The sequence below is a fragment of the Ornithorhynchus anatinus genome, chromosome 2 (assembly GCF_004115215.2).
Source record: "Ornithorhynchus anatinus isolate Pmale09 chromosome 2, mOrnAna1.pri.v4, whole genome shotgun sequence".
NCBI lineage: Eukaryota > Metazoa > Chordata > Mammalia > Monotremata > Ornithorhynchidae > Ornithorhynchus > Ornithorhynchus anatinus.
In genome coordinates this window covers 81,061,039-81,082,922 of record NC_041729.1, presented here as the reverse complement: position 1 = coordinate 81,082,922, position 21,884 = coordinate 81,061,039, and the positions used below count along the sequence as shown (strand labels likewise).

General features: G+C 40.7%; 1 protein-coding gene across 1 annotated transcript in view; it reads right to left on the bottom strand.

The window, feature by feature from the left end:
• SHPRH (SNF2 histone linker PHD RING helicase) overlaps positions 1 to 21,884 on the bottom strand; it is a 131,788-nt gene that overhangs the window by 30,468 nt on the left and 79,436 nt on the right. Inside the window, exons 22-25 of the mRNA XM_029056420.2 lie at positions 17,963 to 18,106; positions 15,026 to 15,127; positions 10,440 to 10,511; positions 8,497 to 8,685 (exon numbers count right to left, since the gene is read on the bottom strand). Of these exons, the coding sequence (XP_028912253.1) occupies positions 8,497 to 8,685; positions 10,440 to 10,511; positions 15,026 to 15,127; positions 17,963 to 18,106 (507 nt within the window). The remainder of the gene's footprint in view (positions 1 to 8,496; positions 8,686 to 10,439; positions 10,512 to 15,025; positions 15,128 to 17,962; positions 18,107 to 21,884) is intronic.

Sequence of the window (21,884 nt, the reverse complement as noted above, 5' to 3'; positions counted from 1 at the left end):
TTTGAGATAAAAAGGGAGGTTAGACTTTAAGCTCCAGACTGCAAGCTAGTGGGCAGGGAATGTGCCTTTTTATTGCTGCAATGTATTCTCCCAAGTGTTTAGTATAGTGCTCTGCACACAGCAAGCGCTCAATAAATACATCTGACTGAATGAATAGTGGGGTTAACTTGGTTAGAGGCCCTGTTGTGGGATAATTTCAGCTTGAACTCATGTTTTCAGAGATCTCTCAATCAGTTCACCCCCAAGTCAACTTGAGCTCCAGACTGTAAACTCATTTTGGGGAGGGAATGTGTCCACCAACTTGTTTATAATGTACTCTCCCACGTGCTTAGTACAGTGCTCTGCACCCAGTAAGTGCTCAATAAATATGATTGACTGATTAGCATTGATTTCTAGATGGTCCACTAAGCAACCCTAGAAACTCTGTGAGCTTCATGATCAAAATTCTGAGTTACTTTCTCTCTCCTCTCAAATTAAACCCTGTTTATTTGTCTTGCCAGTTTGTGGGAAAAGCTCAATTCTGGCCTCTAGGGTTTAGATTGCCTTATTTAGGAGTGGGAGGCCTTAAATCCCCACCTGTCTTAGGTGATGTACAGCCCTTGAATGGTCAATCCTGTTAGCCCTCATTTGATGATGTACAGCAAAGTAGCACCAAATCTGTTCCAGGGAGATAATGATCTCTTTCAGGGTGGAAAGTCAGAAGGACCTGGGTTCTAATTCCATATCTGCCACATGTCTGCTGTGTGACCTTGGGCAAGTCCTTTAACTTCTCTGGCCTCAGTTACCTCATCTATAAAATGGGGATTAAGAGTGTGAGCCCAATGTGGGACAGGGACTGTGCCCAACCTGATTAACATGTATCTACCCCTGCACTTATAACAGTGCTTGGCACATAGTAAGTGTTTAACAAGTACCATAATTTTATTTCAGAGTCCGTTATCTAGTCTCTATGGATCGGCGTTGCTGCTGAAACCTCCTGGGATGACACATTTATCTTCTAAGGTAAATCCTGCAATTTTGCAAAACTTTTGTGTGAAGCTTGATGTCCCATGGTTACCTTAGAGGGTTTAGCTCCCAAACGACAAACTACTCTCGATTAAGTTTTCTATTTCTATGTTCATCTGTGCGTTATTAGGCAGAGTAATGCCTAGTTAGCAGAATGAGGACAACATCCAGCTTTCTGCCACTGCTGAAAATCTCTGACGCTACCGGGTGTACATTCCCCATCTTCTTCAGGATTTACTATTAGCCACAGTGCTTTGCTGATTCTGTAAAATGGTTCCTAATTACCCGTGTGTATTCTTGTGACTGTGCCTCCAAAGCACAAATATCTTGATTGAGAAGCAGCATGACTTAGTGCAAAGAGCCCGGGCTTGGGAGTCAGAGGTCACGGGTTCTAATCCCAGCTCCGCCACTTGTCTGCTGTGCGACCTTGGGCAAGTCACTTAGCCTCTCTGTGCCTCAGTTACCTCATCTGTAAAAATGGGGATGAAGACTGTGAGCCCCACATGGGACAACCTGATTATCTTGTATCCTCCAGCGCTTAGAACAGTGCTTGACACATAGTAAGCGCTTAACAGATACCAACATTATTATTATTCTACAGCTGAGTGAATGCTCCCCCAAGCTGTAATAGTATAGCTGTTCCAGGAGACAAAAAATTTTGTCACCTTTCCTGCTTTTTTGCATAATTATTTTGAGTAGAAAGGAGTTTTCTACATTTTTACTTATTCCTCTACAATTTAGCCCTAGATTGCTACAAAAATTGTTCCCAGAGGATAAGAAAAATTATTCAAAAAGGGTACTTTACACCTAAAGAGTTTCATCGGAACTACACAGCTATTAAGACACATTCAGAATTCTATATGCTTTGGCTAATTTAAAGCATTATGGTGCTACCCTAGCAGGGGGGAGCTTTTGGTGTTTTTCTACATTTTTTAAAATGTCAACTCTTCTACAGAAAGAAATCCACAGGTTTTTATGCTGATCTACAAATGAGGCACAGAACTGTACTACTACGAAGAAATCTGTCTTCCATCTGTCCTTGCAGATACATAACCTAGTGGCAAGTATCTTCCCTTTCACAGGAACTCTTCCCCTTTTAGGGCTGGGATTCCCTTGAGCAAACCCCCTGACTGCTGCAGCTTTGCAAATTATTTCTTGAATGCCCTAGCTCCACCATGTCCTCTCACCTAGTACCCCGGCATCCTTAACCAAACACACCAGCCCCGTCAGCTCACTCCCATTCAACCCTCGCTCCAACCCTGTTATCCCATCCCCCCACCGTCCTTTATCTTCCTCCCCCTGCACTGACCCCATTAGCTCATTCCCCTTTAATCCCTTCCTAACCCTCACATTGTCCCTATCCCCTCTCCTCAGCTTCAGCCAAGTGCAATCTCTGGACCCCTAGCTCCATTATGAAGGCTTCCCTTCATCCTTGACATGTTATTGACCAATTCACAGGTCCTCCTCACCATCACTGAAACTTGCCTCTCCCCAGGTGACACTGTCTCCCTTCCCACACTCTTTAGAGGGGGGCCTCATCTTCTCTTATTCCCCAAGACTCACTGGGAAAAGGGGGAGTTAGCAACCTTCTCCCTCTCCAATGCTGCTTTTGCACCATCCCACCTCCACTATCCCTCTCTTTTTCTTCCTTTGAAGCCAGTAACTAGTCACAGTTATCTACCGCCCCCCCAGGCCTTACTTCCAAATTTTAACCATTATGATCCCTTTCTCACATTCCTTCTCTTTCTCCATCCCTACATTGATCCTCGGGGACTTCAATATCCATATGCATGTCCCCGACGACACTTCCACTATCCACTTTCTCTCACTCCTCTACTCCAATGACCTCCTGCTCCACCCAACCTTACCTACTCATCAACGAGGTCACACATTTAATTTTATAATCTCTAGTCACTATACAATCTCTACCTTCACTAATTCTGAAATTCCTCTAACAGACCACAACCTCCTTACCTGCTCTCTTTCCCATACCCCAGTAAATCTGCCTTGTTCCCCCACAGAGACTTCTACTCTTTAGATCATCTCCAATGTTCTACAGCCATCCTACCCCATTTAGTTTCAATCAAATGTATTGAGCTCTTACTATGCACAGAGGACTGTATTACGTACTTGGGGGAGTACAAGAAATTTGGTAGACACCTTCCTTACCCATAAAGAGCTTACAGTCTAGAGGGGGAAAACGCATGCCCAAACTACCTTCTCCTGACACACTTCACATCTCTCCACTGAAGTGAATTTCCTTGATCCCCTAGCCCTCTGCTGAACTTGTACTACTGGCCCGCATTCCTGAATCACCTCCAGTGTATGCTTCCTCCACTCCTGTACCTGCGATGCAGAATGATATTGGTGGAATTCCAAAGATCTCTCTGACCTTAAATTCCACCTTGAATTCATTCTTACCTGCTACAATTCAGCTCTCTCCTCTGCCCAACAACTGTAAATATGCCTCCTAATTCACCCCCATACCCACTCTCCCAACCAGCTTTTCCAGATATTTAACTCCCTCCTTATAAGTCCTGTCTCCTGGACCATCTCTTTCCCCTAATGATTTGGCCACATACTTCATCAACAAAATTGAAACCATCAGTTGTGATCTCCCTAAAATCTTCCCTGCTCTTCTCCCAATCCCCAACTCCTTTGCTTTCTTCAACTCTTCCTATATTCCCTGCAGTAACTTAAGAAGAGATCTTGCTTCCTCTCTAAATCTACCCCCTCCATCTGTGCTTCTGACCCAACCCCTTCATACCTTTTTAGACACTTGGCCCTTCCCTTCTGCCCTCTCTGAATTCCATCTTCAACTGATAGCTCTCCAATGGCTTCTTCCCCACTTCTTTCAAATATGCTTACGCATCCCCTATCCTAAAAAAACCCTTCCTTGACCCCACAGCTCTCTGCAGTTATCACCCTATCTCTCTCCTTCCATTTTTCTCCAAACTTCTTAAGAGAGCTGTTTATACTATTTCCACTTCCTATCCTCCAATTCTCTTCTTGAACCCCTTCATTCTGACTTCTGCCCCCTTCACTCCATGAAAACAGCCCTCTGTAAGTAACCAAAGACCTCCTTCTTACCAAATCGGACAGTCTCTATCAATCAATTGTATTCACTGACTGCTTAATGTGTATAAAGCACTGTATTTTTTAAGCACTTGAGAAAGTACAATATAACTGGTAGAAACTTCCCTGTCCACAACGAGCTTACATGCTAGAAGGGAAGACAGACAATAATCTAAATTATGGATATGTACCTAAGTGTTGTGGGGTTGAGGGAGGAGTGAATAAAGGGAGCAAATCAGAGTGATGCAGAGGGAGTGGGAGAGGAGGAAATGAGGGGTTAGTCAGGGTAGGCCTCTTAGAAGAGATGTGCCTTTAATAAGGCTTTGAAGGGGGGGAGAGTAATTGTCTGATATGAAGAGGAAGGGCATTCCAGGCCAGAGGCAGGACTGGGAGAGAGGTCGCAGCACGACAAACTAATCCTCCTAGATTTATCTCTCAGCTGCCTTTGACTCTGTCGACGACTCCCTTCTCCTGAAAACATTATGCAACATTGGCTTCATTGACACTGCCCTCTCTTGGTTCTCGTCCTATCTTTCTGACTGCTCCTTCTCAGTTTCTTTTGCTGGCTCCTCCTCTGCTTCCTACTCCCTTACAGTAAAGCTCCTTTAAGGTTCAGTTCTAGGTCCCCTTCTATTCTCTCTCTATAATCACGGTGGGCAAGGAACATGTCTTCCAACACTGTCATTTTCCACTCTCCCAAGCACCCTGTACAGTGTTCTTCACACAAGTGCTCTATAAGTATCACTCATTGTCGGAAATGATTGGATTGAAAATGATTCAACTAGCATAGAAGGATACAGAATAACCTCAGTATTTGCTCATTTGTGAAACTGCACCTCCCAACTGATTATCAATTCATATATGTATATACATATATGAATTTATATACATACATATATGAATATGTATGTACACACACACACATATATATATTCAGAAAACAAATGCAAATACAAAGTCAAAGCCCTCCTGTAGCTACTGTACCACTTTCCACTGTAGGAGCATTTGGTCTTCTTAGTCTGCCCCTCAGAAGGGCAGAGGTAAACAAACAGGTGCCTCAATGAACAGCTTTACTAATCCCTCTATACGAAGGATGCCCTATTTATTTGGGTGATTAAGCATACACTTCTGAAATCTCCTTGCATCAAGCCTGCCCTACAAATTCTGGCTTGGTTTAATCACTTGGATTTGTATTAAGCATTAGGTGCTTACTTACTCCAAACACTCAGTTGCCATTTAGCTGAATGATACTTGGTGAAAGCAAGTCATTGCTTTGGAACTACCATAGCCACAGGGTTTTCAGAATCAGCTACCTAAACTTAATAATGCTGGTATTTGTTAAGCGCTTACTATGTGCAGAACACTGTTCTAAGTGCTGGGGTAGACCCAGGGGAATCAGGTTGTCCCTCGTGGGGCTCACAGTCTTAATCCCCATTTTACAGATGAGGGAACTGAGGCACAGAGAAGTTAAGTGACTTGCCCACAGTCACACAGCTGACAAGTGGCAGAGCTGGGATTGGAACTCATAAGCCCTGACTCCAAAGCCCGTGCTCTTTCCACTGCGCCACGCTGCTTCTCTTTAAGTCACTTTAACTCGTACTGTATTTATTCACAGAATTCTGCTTTCTCCCAGCCTCATGACTTTTGAGGAGGAAATCAGATTACAGCGATACACTAAGGGTCAGGTTTTGTGACTGCTGCAGATGCAGGCTCAGCAGGGGAAGGTGCTTCTTTGCGTGGAAAAAGACAAGGGTCAGAACACACAAATTAGGAGAAGCCAAGGGGGAAGGATGGGAAGTGGGAGGGTGGCGTGGAGAGGAGAAGGGTTACTCTAATTCACTGAGTGCCTAGTGTATGCAATACTTGGGAGAGTGTGATAGAAGCAAGATACACTCTAAAATGCCCTCAACTTTCTCTTCCTTCTCCCCAATTCTCCACCTCCTTTTTTCCCCCCTTTTTTCTCCTGCTCTACTTATTGCTAGACTTCATTCCTCTATGGCCCCACAGCATAGCCCTTCCTGTTTCGGGTTTACAAAAAAAATGGGGCAATTTTGCAAGTAACTATGGCATTACTCTCATAGAAAATGCAGGCTCTAAAATAAGCAATAAGGCAGGAACAGGAAAATAGACCAAAAAGGAAAAAGAAAAATGTAGAGATGACGACATCACCAGAGTTATAAAAGTAATTAATGCCAATTCATTAAACTGTATTTATTGAGTGCTTACTGTATGCAGAGCACTGTACCAACCAGAAAGCACACCCATCACTGTCTTTCAGGCCCATCTCCAATATCCTCCAAACTTCCTATCCCTTGTTTTCCCTTTGCCTCCCTTCTTTACTGTCCTCCAGTCACTGGACTTGGTGCAGAGATTCTGTTCTGCCTTGGCCAGGAATTCATTCATTCAGTATATTTATTGAGCACTTACTATGTGCAGAGCACCGTACTAAGCACTTGGAATGTACAATTCAGCAACAGATAGAGACAATCCCTGCCCATTGATGGGCTTACAGTCTAATTGGGGGAGAAAGACGGACAAAAACAAGACAACTTAATCACGATAACTAGAATCAAGGGGATGTACACCTCATTAATAAAATAAATAGGGTAATAAAAATATATACAAATGAGCACAGTGCTGAGGGGAAGGGAGAGGGGGAGGAGCAGAGGGAAAGAGGGGAAAGGGGAAGCTCAGTCCAGGAAGGCCTCTTGGAGGAGGTGAGCTCTCAGCGGGGCTTTGAAGAGGGGAAGAGAGTTAGTTTGGCAGAGGTGAGGAGGGAGGGCATTCCAAGATAGTGGTAGGATGTGGGCCAGTGGTCGAAGGCGGGATAGGCAGGAAGGCGGGGGACAGTGAGGAGGTGAGCGGCAGAGGAGCGGAGCGTGCGGGGTGGGCAGCAGAAAGAGAGAAGGGAGGAGAGTTAGGACGGGGGAAGGGGATGGAGAGCCTTGAAGCCCAGAGTGAGAAGTTTTTGTTTCATGCGGAGTTTTGATAGGCAACCACTGGAGTATTTTAAGGAGGGGAGTGACATGACCAGAGCATTTCTGCAGGAAGATGATCTGGGCAGCGGAATGAAGAATAGACTGGAGCAGGGAGAGACAGGAGGAAGGGAGATCAGAGAGAAGGCTGACACAATAATCCAGTCGGGATATTATGATAACCTGTACCAGTAAGATAGCCGTTTGGATGGAGAGGAAAGGGCGGATCTTGGCAATATTGTAAAAGGGAGACCGGCAGGCAGTGGTGACACATCGGATGTGTGGGGTGAATGAGAGAGCCGAGTCAAGGATGACACCAAGGTTGCGGGCTTGAGAGATGAGAAGGATGGTCATACCATCCAGTGATAGGGAAGTCAGGAAGAGGACAGGGCTTGGGAGGGAAGATAAGGAGCTCAGTTTTGGACATACTGAGTTTTAGGTGATGGGCAGACATCCAGGTGGAGACGTCCTGGAGGTAGGAGATGCGAGCCTGAAGGGAGGGGGAGAGAACAGGGGAGGAGATGTAGATTTGTGTGTCATCTGCATAGAGATGATAGTTGAAGCTGTGGAAGCGAATGAGTTCAAGGGAGTGTAGATGGAGAACTGAAGAGGGCCAAGAACTTACCCTTGAGGAACCCCTACAGTTAGAGGATGGGAGGGGGAGGAGGAGCCTGCAAAGGAGACTGAGAATGAATGGCCAGAAAGATAAGAGGAGAACCAGGAGAGGATGGAGTCCATGAAGCCAAGGTGAAGGAATGACCACAAGGTGATCATAGAAGAGACGAACAGCCTGGTGAAAGAATTATAGTGATGAGACAAAAGACCCCTAAGAGGTAAAGCCAAGAAAACACCTTTCTAGATTATTTCTTCACACTAGATTGAGGTATTTATATCACCCGAAAATTCAGGTTGAAATGCAGAAAACATAAGTCGAACGATCCCTGCCAATTTCGAATTTTAGAGTAAGCCTTTAATCATTCAGCACGCAAAACTTACTGTCTCCCTCTTGTGCCAATTTTCAATTACTACACTAAGTATGAACACCTTCACCTCTAAGCAATAACAAACAACTTCAGTTTGCTTGGCTCAAGCAGAGAAAGAGAAAGGCAGTGGAATTATGGAAAGAAGATGCCTAAATGACTTTTTTCCTCAAAGAGAAAATTAATTTTTTAAAATGCCTTTTTTTTTTCCATCCCTCAATCCATGGTGGTTTGGTTCACTGCTGTTCACGTGGAAACAACCACCAAGGATTCTTTCCTGTGAAGGCAAAGTTACCGTCGAGTACGCGCGTGTCTCACCCTGGCCTCATGAAGGGTCTAACCTCAGGGTAATTAATTGGTTACTGACTGTAGCTCTCGCCTCACCACCGTCATCACTCAGCAGCCATCGCAGCTATATCGCTTCAAGGAGCAATTTCAAAGAACTTTTGTGGCAATCTTACCTTCACGGGAATATCTTCTTCCTGATTTGCCGTCTCTGCAGTGAAGACATAAGAGATTTCTTTATGCGATGTCGTCTGTCTACAGATGGCACACTTAATTGAGCTTCTCCTGGTACCCACGCTATACTGCTCGATGATGATGGCGATGCATTCATTACAGAAACAATGCCCACAGGTCAATACGGCCCACTAGAGAAAACGCAGAAAGAGTTCATTGAATTGCTGCCAAGAGGTCTTTCAGTTTAAGAGAAAATCCTACAGTTTACCCTTGATAAAGTCACAAGTTTGACTTCTAAAGACCGAAACAGGACCCCTAACAGCTTTCACATATATTCCACGACTTGTTAAAACAATATGGTCAGGGGCCGCTAATGAACTGCTAATGAACTGCTAATGAAATGTTGCATCAATTCCACTTTCTCAGGTTGAAGTGTAAACAAGCTGTTTGGTTACATTTCAGAGTTTGATGGGAAAACTATTTCTGTCATACAGGAACTGATGCTATCAGTTTCAGCAGTGAGCCAGGCCCAGAGTTATTACTATTTCTTAACAGACTATACTTGACACTTAGACTAGAAATTCCTTTTGACCCAAAGAGGTGGCCCCCAGATTAAATAAAACAAAATTAAAAAAAAACCTGGATGGCTAGTTTGGAAAGAGTTTTTCCTAGTTTAGCTACCAATTAATTGTTGGCTCTCATAAGAAATGGACACTTTTTTTCTCTTCATCCTCAGTGACCTCTCCTGCACCTTTCTACACTATTTTTAACTATTTCTTCACACCTCTCATATTTCTAATTTTGGCCTTGCTGGCCTCACCCAACTTCTTAAACCCCACCTCTACAAAGCAGACATTTTGATTTTTTTTCACTCCCCATCCTGAAAAAAATCAAGTGTGATAATATTTGAAGATAATTCAAACACTTCAAAATACATTTGAATTAACATATGTCTGCTTTTTATATGTGCAGCTGAACCAAAATTTTAGAGGGCAGTAAATATAGAGGGCATTTTTCTTCACAAAGTATCCTCCCAGTCACAATGGACCCACAATCCTCTACATGATAATTATATCTTTAGGACTCTTTTGCCTTCCACATTTAAATTTCTGGAAATGAATCAACCATTAAATAAAAAATAAATATCCCTAAATACTCCCCAATTTCTTCCTCTTCATTCATGATATACGTGACTTTAAGTAAACAGTAGTAATCCAACTGGATCTTCTACAAAAGTATTACATATATATCACAAGAGTTTCCAGTGGAATAATAATAATGGTGGTAAAGTAAAAGTCAATCAGTAATGTAAAACAAAAATAAACAAATGAATTCATAGGAAGAAAAAATGATTAATATCCCAATTACAAACATTTGAGAAATAATAGCTAAGAAGAGGGTTCACCTGTATTGCCTGACTGGTAAAACAAAGATCTGGAAAGCATTACTAATTTACACTACAGGAGAAATTGTTATGCTTTTGAAAAGGAAAATGAGTGCTTGAAAAATTATACAGCGCAATGGATAATGCTGGGTTCATTTCACAATTTTTCATGGGTTCATTTATAATGTTTAACTGTAAACACATTCTTAGTACTCCAATTGTGAGAAGTAGACACAGAATCAGATCACTGAGGGCTGGTTCACAGGTGAACCCAAATGTCCAGTGATCTGTCTTATTAAAAATGAAGTACTGAACATGATTACAGCCTCTCAAACAAATAAGACTTCGTAGAAATAATTCATAGTCACCACAGGAAAATGGGAAGACATGCCTTACAAACAGAGGGCAAAAGTACATGGTCATAAGTTAAATCTGTCTGACATAAAATGATTGCCAATCCATCGAACTTTAAATATTTGCCCATCTTTTCAGTGGGTTTGCCTATTCAACCTGGACTGTTAGATCTAATCCACGGTCTCCCTAAATTCCTGGGCATTTTACCTGTTTTCCGAGATTCCGGGCACATATTGGACAAGGTTCTGGATTCACTCCTCCTGTGGTCTTATTTTGAGACTATGCAATATTTAAAAAGAAAAAAAGACACGATGACCATAACCTTAAAAGACTAATGCTATTAGTTCATTTATCAATTTAATAACTAGTAATCAACGCTTGTTAGTAATAAAAGCATTTCTGATACACATGCGGCAGGAGCAGAGCTTAGATAAAGTTTAGATTTATTGCTAAATTTAATCTTTGAAAATTAAGCCTTTCCACAGGGTTTAACAGCATCAAAATATAGTAATAAGATTTTTACAGAATTGGTATTTTAATTACAAACTCTTACCAGAAGTGTCACATATCTAGGCCAAAATATAATACCATCCATCAATAATATCAAATCTGCTTTTAAATGAGACATACAGGTTTTTTGATATTAATATATTTCCTGAGTAGGAGTTTGAGAGCTTAAAAATTTAAATAAGAAGATTCTGTAGCCAACCTGAGGATGTAGCTTTATTCAATCAATGATATTTACTGAGCACTTACTGTGTGCAGGGCACTCTTCTAAGTGCTTTGGGAAAGTACAATACAATACAGTTGGTAGAAACAATCCCTGGCCACAAGGAGCTTACAATCTAGAGGGGGAGACAGAAATTAAGATAATACTGATAGGGAAAATGTCAGTGTAAGAATATGTATGTTAGTGTTGATGGGGCAAATATCAAGGGCTTAAAGGGATACAGATCCAAATACATAGGTGACGCAGGGGGAAGGAAGGAAAGGGGAAAAGAAGGCTTAGGGAAGGCCTGTGGAGATGTGATTTTAAGAGGACTTTGAAAGTGAGGAGAGTGGATGTCTGTAAGAAATGAAGAGGGAAGGAGTTGCATATTAGTTGTAGAATAAAAGATAAATGTAGGAATATGAATAATTTGGCTATGTGAACTCTGATGATGCCAATCCTCCTGCCTTCTAATACTAAAGTCAATCTTGCATAATAGATATTATCTAGGAAGCCAACAAAATACTTTAAGGTAAAAAGGCCAAGCTTTACTTATGTGAGACTAAATCAATGTGGTTTTTCAGTAGTTCAATGTTTTCTATAAATGGATTTCATAAACTGAAAGTTACATTTAACCTTCACGCTCAGGGTTATGCTTAAAAACTCAAGAGATAAATAGAGTCAGTATAAATGCCAGAATTTATAAGTAGTAAAAATTCAACTCAATCACCCAATCAATAGTATACACTTAGAAGTTATTCCATGCAGAGCACTTGGAAGAGTACAGTAAAGTGTACTAAGCACTGTACTAGGCACTAGAAGGACATAAGAGTAAAATAATAATTGTATTTGTTAAGCGCTTACTATATGTCAGGCCCTGTACTAAGCACTGGTGTAGATACAAGCAAATCGGGTTGGCCACAGTCCCTGTTCCACATGGGGCTCACAGTCTTAATTACCATTTTACAAATCAGGTAACTGAGGCACAGAGAAGTTAAGTAGCTTGCCCAAGGTCACACAGCAGACAAGTGGTGGAGTCAGGATTGGAACCCAAGTCATTCTGACTCCCAGGCCTGTGCTCTATCCATTAGGCCACTGTGCTTGAGGAATATGCAATCTAATGAGAGGCAGTAAATATAATTTAGCCCCCAAAGAAAGGATTATTTTTCAAAATCTGTAATATTCCATTGAATTTTAAAACTCATGTTAGAAACAAATTCTTGAAAATTGTTGAAAACTGCTCATCTGAGTATTATTCTTCAGTTATATCAATTTTGAGATGTCACATTCTTGGGGCAGTGGAGGAAACCAGAAATGTGACTTGGCATTCAGTCTCTATAGTCTGGTAAGCAAAATTGAAAACTTTAAAAAAAAAGATGTCTTAGAAATCACAAAAACTTTTTAAGTCTGAATTTTCACCAGTAAAATTGTATAAAATGTAGAGCTGCGTCTCAACACAGGTCCTTGGAAGTATCAGAGGGGAATTGTCCAACAGGGGTTGTTCTGACTGCAGAATCACCAAGAGGGACAACTTGCCCTCCATAACTCTGAGTATCTATACCATATGTAGGGAAAATAGGGGCAGTGGAAAAAATGCCCTGGGAAATGTGAGTAGGGAAACACACCCTTCTTCCCATATCCCTCCTCCTCCCTGTCCCACGCATGAAAATTTAAATAAGCATCCTGACATGGATGTAATTCATTCCCTTTCCCTCTTGTGCGAGTCAGAATCAGAGTCAGGCTTACAATTATTATATTAATAGGTCCACTTATGTGTTGTTCTGAGTCTCATGTATTCTGTTAATACTTGCTCAACTCTTTTCCTAACATCTCTCAACATAAAGATAACAATTTTACTCTTTTTTATAGTTGTAATGTACAGATGCACATGAAAGAGCAACATGACCAGTGGAAATACCACAGGAGTCAGAGGCCCAGGGTTCTAATCCCAGCTCCACAACTTGCCTGTGTGACCTTGGGAAAATCATTTAACTTCCCTGTGCCTCTGTTTCCTCAAATAAAAAATGAGGAATTTTTCCCCTCTTCTCCCTCTTACTTAGAATGTGAGCCTCATGTGGCTGATTAACTTGCATCTATCCCAGGACCAACGGACACGATTTGGTGACAGACTATGTAGGTTGTACGAGAAGTAGTGAGGTCTAGTGGAAAGAGCACGGGTCTAGTAGTCAGAGGATCTAAGTTCTAATTCCAGATCTGTCAGCTGCTTGCTGTGCAACCTTGGGCAAGTCACTTAACTTCTCTAAATCTCAGCTCCCTCATTTGCAAATGGGGATGCAATACCGGTTCTCCCACCTACTAAAATTGTGAGTCCCAGTGGGACTATTATGTATCTACCCCAGCGCTTAGCACACCATATGCACTTAAATACCACAATTATTATTATGGAGGCTATGCTACTTTATCCTAAGATTATCCAGAAGGTCAATGGAGTCAAGACAAGCCTTGGGTTCAAAGAAGATGGGTTTTATCCTCTCCTATTTCCTTAATACAAAAGCCAAAGTAAGGACTTTGACAAAAATTACTTATTGGAAGGATGACTGCAAGGCATAGCAAGGTGATGATTTTTAATGGAATGAGTGAGTTAAGAGTTCATTCATCACTCACAGGACTGCAGAGCATCAACTCCTGTAAATATCTGATCCACAAAGATTTGGGGGAGGCCCCAAAGAGAAAAGAAATTCAATAAAGAAGTCAAAATATCTAGACTGTTCTAATCGGAAGTCCTATGTCTGACCTAATCAAGCAACAGTATTTTTACTGAGCATCTACTATGAGCAGAACACTGTACTAGGTACTTGAGAGAGTTCGACAAAATTAGCACTCCTGATCCCTGCCCCCAAGGAGTTTACAGTCTAATAGTTTCCATACACTATCATCTAAATTAATTACATTTGGAGCATTAATTCTCTTCTATTATTTGATTTAGCAATTTCCCAAACACAGCCAACTGAAATTAGAAAGTTCTGTTCCGGGTTGATAATTACCTCTATATGTTCATCTGTTAGTTAACAGAAAATAAGTAAACATTGTAAAACTGAATTCAATTTTACATTGAGGTATTAAATATTTTTATTAAATCATAAGAGTTGATTACTCTAAACACCACCCTATACAATTGGAAAGTTAACACAAATTTGAAAGGAAAATAAAAATAAAATATCCACTTTAAATTTTTGAAAACTTTTCTTGGATTTTATAAACATCAACCCAAATACCTGCCAAATTTAACGTAAGGCTAGTGATATCCTGCAGTTACTTCATTTCTTATATATCGTTTCATAAAAATGAACTACGTCTTTGAAAATCATATTTTATAAAGAGTTCTGCACAGTGTGAGTTGTAAAGTGCACTTCTGGTGCATTCTGCTTAGGGAATGCAAATGCATTATTGACTCCAAGCCTCCTTGATTCTAAATAGACACAGAGAGAGAGCTCAGCACAAGGATAAGATTGGACAAAAAACATCACTGGTGACACAGTCATCTTGAGCTATTTTGTACAGTAGAATAATTTAGTCTTCTAATTAATAATAATAATAATAACAATGGTATTTGTTAAGTGCTTACTATGTGTCAAGCACTGTTCTAAGCACTGGGGTAGATACAAGGTAATCAGGTTGTCCCACGTGAGGTTCAGAGTCTTAATCCCCATTTTACAGATGAGGTAACTGAGGCACAGAGAAGTTAAGTGGCTTGCCCGAAGTCACACAGCTATCACTAGACTTTCCACTCTATAAGTAGTAAGATACTTATTATAGCAGATATTCTTAATGAAAATTTTAATCATTCCATGGCATAATGATGACTCAGTAGTGTATCTTTTTAACTGAAGAGGTGTTAGTGGAAAATGACTATATTTATAGTGAAACAAATGAAAATATAGGTATACTGCATGTAATATTAAACTGAAGTACAAAAAAGGCATCGAGATTGTTAATTATAGAATCCAACAGACTTCTGTCTAATGTGTCACTAGAGGGCTCCACATCGCCATATTATTCATTCAATGATATTTATTGAGCGCTTACTCCGTGCAGATGGGCATAGGAGAGCAGGGACACCTACCTTCTCCAAATTCGTCAGGTAGAGAAGCTGGCCAAGTTTCTTCTGAAGTTGGGATTTGGCAACTGCCTTATCGTTCAACAGCTTCACTCGATTTTGTTCAACCTAATGGCATCAAAAGGCAGTATATTTTAACAAAGCAGATAATGGACTTACTAGCTCCAGAAGGCAAGTTTAAATATTTGCCTCAAGTTTATATTTTTAAAAGACATGGTGAAAAACACGTGTAAGCATTTAAGAAAGTCTGCAGTAAGAATGATTTCATTTCAAACTGTTATTTATTAGGGATTTGGTATTGATTATGATGAGCGCTCAATAAATACAATCGAATGAATGAGTCAAAGCCAAATGCAAATTTTATTTTTGACACAGATGGTCAAAATGATCTATCTCCAATAGGAATGTAAGTACAATACCCAGGTTTAGAATGTTGCACAAAGAGTGAAATGTTAGCCTGTTAATTTAAATCCCATTAATTAGTTAGCTAAAGATGGCTAACCATGGCTTCCCAATTCAGGATCGGAAAAACATACAGAGATTAAGGGTATAATGTTCCTAAATTTTTTTCTCTTCATCTGCAGTCAGGAAACAGGGCTTGCTTTCTACACTCTTTCCCTTTCCACATCATCCTCGATCAGTCAATCAATCAATGGTATTTATTAAGCACTTATGTTGTGTTGAGCACTCTATACTAAGCACTTGGGAGAGTATAATACGACAGAGCTGGCAGGCACATTCCCATCCTCTCACCCAAAACTCTGAACCCCTCTTTCCTTCTCAACCCCACTCTGAAAATTCATTCAAAAGGGGAAAAAAATTAACAGACCAAAAAGTTAGAATAGAAATGTCTGGCATGTTAAAAAAAACATTAAACCCCCAGTTTTCCTAGACAGAGGTTGTATTTTCAAAGAGCCTCATGTTAAGGGAAAACTGTATTACAGTAACCATTTATTCAATATGATTTAATGGGTAGATGATCTGAGGATATTGTATTTTGGATTGTGATCTCTACCATCAGAAAATTTTACACACTTGCTACTCATTGTTATTCCGTTATGTTAAATGCGGTTAAGTTGCCAAACCACAAAGAAACACTAAAGTGCTGAAAAAAACAGGGAACAGAAACTGTAAGGCTGAAGTTGAGAAGTCACACAGCATCGTGCCTCGATGGGTGTTGCATCTATATTCACAATCATTTGTTTCTGCACTGAATCCACAAGTTGTGTCAAACTGTGGAATTTGAATTGTGGAACAACTATTTCCCAGTTTTTCTATCATTTCAAATACAAATGATGTAAAGAAAATACATGTTCTAGCAGCAGAATAAATATATTGTCCTGGTGGCTAGGTTGTATATGAATTAATTTCAATGAGTCCATTTTAGAATATATCCTCCACAAGGGCAGGAAATAGCTCTTTTAAAAGTGAACTGCTACATCCAAATAGCTAGAGGAGTATCAAGCACAATGCCAGAGCCGGGTGCTCAAATACTTTTGACTGGCTGGTGATTGATAAGAAATGCTGATGGGACCAGGGTGGTACACCGAGAGAGGGAAATTCATTTACAGATACAATTAATGCAGGGAGTGGTAGCTCAGGCAAAAATTCCACAGTTTAGTGGAGTCATCAGGAGGAATATCTGGTTCGAGCACAGATATCTCCACCCTGTGGCCTTTCCTGTTCCTATTCCTCTCATTGTTACTATAATAATAATAATTATTATGGCATGCACTGTTCTAAACACTGGGGAAGATATACTTTAGTCAGGTTGGACCCAGTCCCTGTCCCACATGGGGCTCACAATCTCAGTGCCCATTTTACAGATGAGGTAACTGAGGCCCAGAGAAATTAAGTGACTTGCCCAAGGTCACACAGCAGACAAGTGGCAGAGCTGGGATTAGAACCCATGACCTTCTGACTCCCAGGCCTGTGCTCAATCCACTACACCATGCTGCTTTCAGCAGTTATCTACCCATTCTCTTTTTCCCAGATGTCTATTCCCTTCACAGATGGACAGATGGATACTCTCCATACCAGGTGGTACTGCAGTTCTTTTTTCACACTTCCTTGATGGCTCTAAGGCCCCAGCCTGCCTGCTTCTCTCATCTCCCTCTTTTCATGTCCTTTCTGCTCCTGCTCCTGTTCTGGCTTCTGCCTTTTTTCCCCACAGCTCATACTAGATGATAGCCAAAGAGTGAATGACCTTCTGGTAGGTAGATTAGCTTAATACAAATGAGCAAATAAAAATGCCGCTCCTTCAAAGTGTAATCTTCTGAGGGGTGTACATCAAAAAAATAGTTTTTAGAAAGTGAAGGCAGTCTACCAGCCACTCTAAATAAGTCGGCCCTAATCATTCATTCAATCATATTTACTGAATGCTTACTTTGTGCAGAGCACTGTACTATGTGCTTGGAAGAGCACAATATAACAGCAGAAACATTCTCTGATGTTAAAAAAAGCACACTCAATTAGAGGCTCCCCTATGAAAGAAGTGAACAATAACTAATGGTTAAATAATTGGGAAAAATGGACCGATAAAAAAAGTAAGAAGCTGGAATAGTTCAATTTCCAGAAAGGTATATGGCTGAGTGAGGGGAAAGGATGTTAACATTCTTAGAGAACACAAACAATCAGTTTACAGAAAATGGTGCCCATGTTCAGCATGACTTTTGAATGGACTGTAAAAAGAAATTGGGATAAATGGTAATGGCAGAAAATTACATTGGGTTTGGATTGAATTTGCTGGATTAAAGGTTGTGAGTTTGTGGGACAGAGTATTGGAAGATGTTACCAAATCTTATTATCTGGAAGTCTTTAGGAATGAAATTAATAACCATTTGTCTAAAGTGTTAGGGTCTATGATCTCCAGCATTCTCCTTCAGGGTAACAGAATCTCAAACATACTGGCTGTTCACTATCTCTGAAGTTTTTGCAACCTACCTCATGTGGTTCAATGATGTGGAGAACTGGAGGGTTGGGCTTTGGCTCATCGGGGTGGCGCACTCTTAGCCGTTCTGTAGCCATGGCTAGTTCGTCAATAGCAGAGACGTGATCCCTCAGAACCATCCAATACTCGTGAAGCAGCTGCGGGTGGGAACAAAATGAATAAGTGATACAGGATGTAGGCCCCGATCTAATAGACAAGGGTTAGTTATAAATGTATGCAGTGAGGCCTAAAGAAAACATCCATGTTAATAGATGAATACACTAGAATACAAGGACCTGATAGCTCTGTGTAAAGTTTGGAATATTAGGGAGAATTTAAATCAGAATCTAAAATCACAGATCAGGAAGTTTCACTTAAATCACTGATTTCTTGTTTAACTCTAAAATATTCTCCACCAAGGACTTACTTATGGACTACCAATCAATTAATTAATCAGCGGCATTTGAGCACTTACTGTGGGCACAGGACTGTACTAAGTGCTTGGAAGAGTACAATATAACAATAAAAAGACACATTCCGTAATCACCTGTTACTAGTTCAATCACTACCACCTCTGCTTTTCTGATGAATTGCTTGGAAGAGTACAGGACAGGTTTCAAATAATTATTTACAAATGAAATAAACATATTTGGCTTAGTGGAAAGAGCACGGGCTTTGGAGTCGGAAGACGTGAGTTCTAATCCCGGTTCCACCACTTGTCTGCTCTGTGACCTTGGGGAAGCCACTTAACTTCTCTGCACCTCAGTTACCTCATCTGTAAAATGGGGATTAAGACTGTTGAGTTCCATGTGGGACAACCTGATTACCTTGTATCTACCCTAGTGCTTAGAACAGTGCTTGGCATATAGAAAGCACATAAAAAATACCATAATTATCATAAATAGCATATATTAGATATAATCCCCATTCCATGACATCTTTAAGTTTTAAACTATTGGAAATTTAACCCATCGTTATGTAATTTACTTTTTAGAAGAACACCCTAAAAATAAATTACTAGGTATAAATTTAGTGTTTTCGATCGATTTTTTAAAATCTGTAAATGTACGCATGCATTCATGCACGCACAAACACATATTCTCTCTCGTTGCTTTCACTCCTTCATTAGAAAACAGTGTGACCTAGTGAACCCACCTTGGGCCTGGGTGTCAGAGGCCCTAGGTTTGAATCCAGGCTCTGCCACTTACCCATTGTGTGACCTCGGGTAGGTCACTTAACTTCTCTGTGACTCACTCGTCTCATCTGAAAAATGGAGATTCAATATCTGCTTTTCCTCCTACTTATTCTTTGGGCCCCCAAGTAGGACCTGATTATCCTATATCTGCGCCAGCACTTAGTACAGGGTTTGGCATACAGTAAGTGCTTAAATACCACAATTATTATTATTCTTTCACATGAATAAATTTGGCGAGCAAATGGGCAAATGCTCCAGGACATTAAAATAGTAAAAGGGAAAAATTTTGTATAACACTTAATATTCTTTCTCTACTGCAATGTGAAAAGTGAAGAGAGAACATATACTTAAGTGAAATTACAACAGCAATTAACAAAAAAAAAGCCAAGCCATAAATTCCAAATTTTGTGTCAATGGATGGATGCTTTAGAAAACTTATTTCTTACTACGAAGTTTCCAACCTCAAATTATTTTCCTAAATACTCCACCCACTTTCCAGTTTTGCACATCTCTTCTGTGCCTTTCTAATGGCTCCTTTGGGGCCAAATGTAAATAACTTGCATTTTCTTCCTTGCTATTTATGTACCCTGCTCTCTCCTCATGGCTTCCAAATCCATTGGTACATTTGTTTGATTCTAGGGAAATCCTAAATGCTGGGATGTCTGCACTGCCCAACATGTTCATTATGTTTAAAAGAAAAAGAAGCATTTGTTTTGAACTTCATCCCTAAATCATATCTTCTAAAATAGCTTGTTTTGTACAACGGGGAATTTACAAAAGCTATATATCATCAGAAAGGCACATACATTGTGTGGGTGTGAAAGATGTAAAGAGGTGTTCATTAGAGGAAAACACAGGCACACACACCCATACACACACCCAAGACACTAATTTTAATAACAATAGATGGAGCAGAAAACTGGGCGGCTAACTGATATGGAGGCAGAGGCTCCCAGCTGTAAATTCCCATGCTTTCTTCTCTTGCTGCTTCCGCTCTGCTTCCAAAGGCACCTGTCTCAGACATAGAGTGTGAGAGAGACAATGTGTGTGTGTGTGCTACTTTGTGTCTCTGAGCAAGCGGATGTGGCAGCAGTGTTTCTTGACAGCTAAGAAGGAAGAGGAAGAAGAGACCGAGGTTGTAGCTAACGAGAAGAGGGTGAAATGGGTGGCAGAGAAAGTCAACAGTGTACTCACCTCGTGGTCATTTTTGCTAAGGGCCTGTTCTACATGGAGGCAAGGGACTATGGTGGGTGGAAAGGGTTTATAAAAAGGTTTGAGGGCAGGCTTAACGCTTGCCCTCCTTGTCTCCTGCTTTCTCAGCCAGTTGTACCTGTGAATAGGCCAATCAGGAAGCCTCAGAGACTGAGACCCAAAGGGTAAAACAGAAACAACCTCACTGTGTGTATACATACACATAAACATTCCTCCTCACAAATTTAAAAAGGGCCATATTTTCATGGTTCTTACACTGGCCACTTCCCCTTAAACGTTAGGGTAAAATTCAAGTACATGATATATAGCATAAAAACAACAATGTGATCTGACCAGCATTCCACAGTTGCCCAAAATGCTCACAGCTCTATCATAGCTCCTTCATGAACACATGTAACCTCCATACGCAGCTCTTCAGGTGAAACATGCTGAGTGATTTTATAGTCACTCAGACACAGAAGCAGCATGGCCTAGTGGAAAAAGGACAGGCCTGGGAGTCAGAGCATCTGGGTTCTGGTCCTGGATCTCCCACTGGCTTGCTGGGTGTCTTTGGGCAAGTCAATTGATTTCTCTGTGCCTCAGTTTTCTCAAATGCAAAATGGAGTTTCAATACCTGTTCTATCACCTTCTTAGATTGTGAGTCCCATGTGGGACAAGGACTGTATCGGGCCTGATTAATTTGTATTTATCCCAGCACTTAGACCAGTGTTTGACACCTAGTAAGTGCTTTACGAATACTACTAAAAGACAGTTGTAAAGATCTTCAGCTGAAGTCTGCAGTATAGAAAGTTGAACTATGAGCTCAAAGTTTATCATGCCAAGGTCTCAAAAAAAAATGATTCGCAATTACGCTTTACTAAGCGAAGGCAATCTGTTGTGTTTTTGTCCATACAAGGGGAACTTTTTTTTGCTAGTTTTTGAAAAGCAAGTGGGGCATTTGATCTTGGGCAAGACTTAAGATTTTTGAAAAGCCGTCAAACACGGCTTTATAGTTAGGAAAGCAGTAGAATATATCTTTTCCCTTCACCTACCCACCTCACCTCCGACGAATGCACTCTGACAATACGTCTCCACTGCATAAATGCAACAGTGGATTCTGGTACCAGAAGAGGACACAGCTGTTTTTGCCTCCAATACAGTCATCATAGCATTTTGGACTTCTTAGACTAATGATGTCAGAAGCCACTTAGTCTTTTAGTTATTACAACATTTTCTAAGTTTGGGAGGTATGGAATACATTACATCTGCTTTTTAAAGTTTCATGGTTCTAGAACTTGCTGGTTCCGGAGCCCAGGTCTGAGGGATGCTGAACAATCCTTCAGCCATAGCTGTGGTAAAGAGGCTCTGTAATAAATGTTTTTTCTTCATGTATATTGCCCTACCAGAAATGCTTGTTCTTCTGCTGTGTCTGTTTTATTCTTAGGATATTATCTCTTCCCACATTAACAAAAGTAGGCAACTCTCTCTTCTTGTCCCCTAGAGGGGGGTGGGGGGGGAAGTCCTGCTCCTATATTCCTTTACTTCTAAAT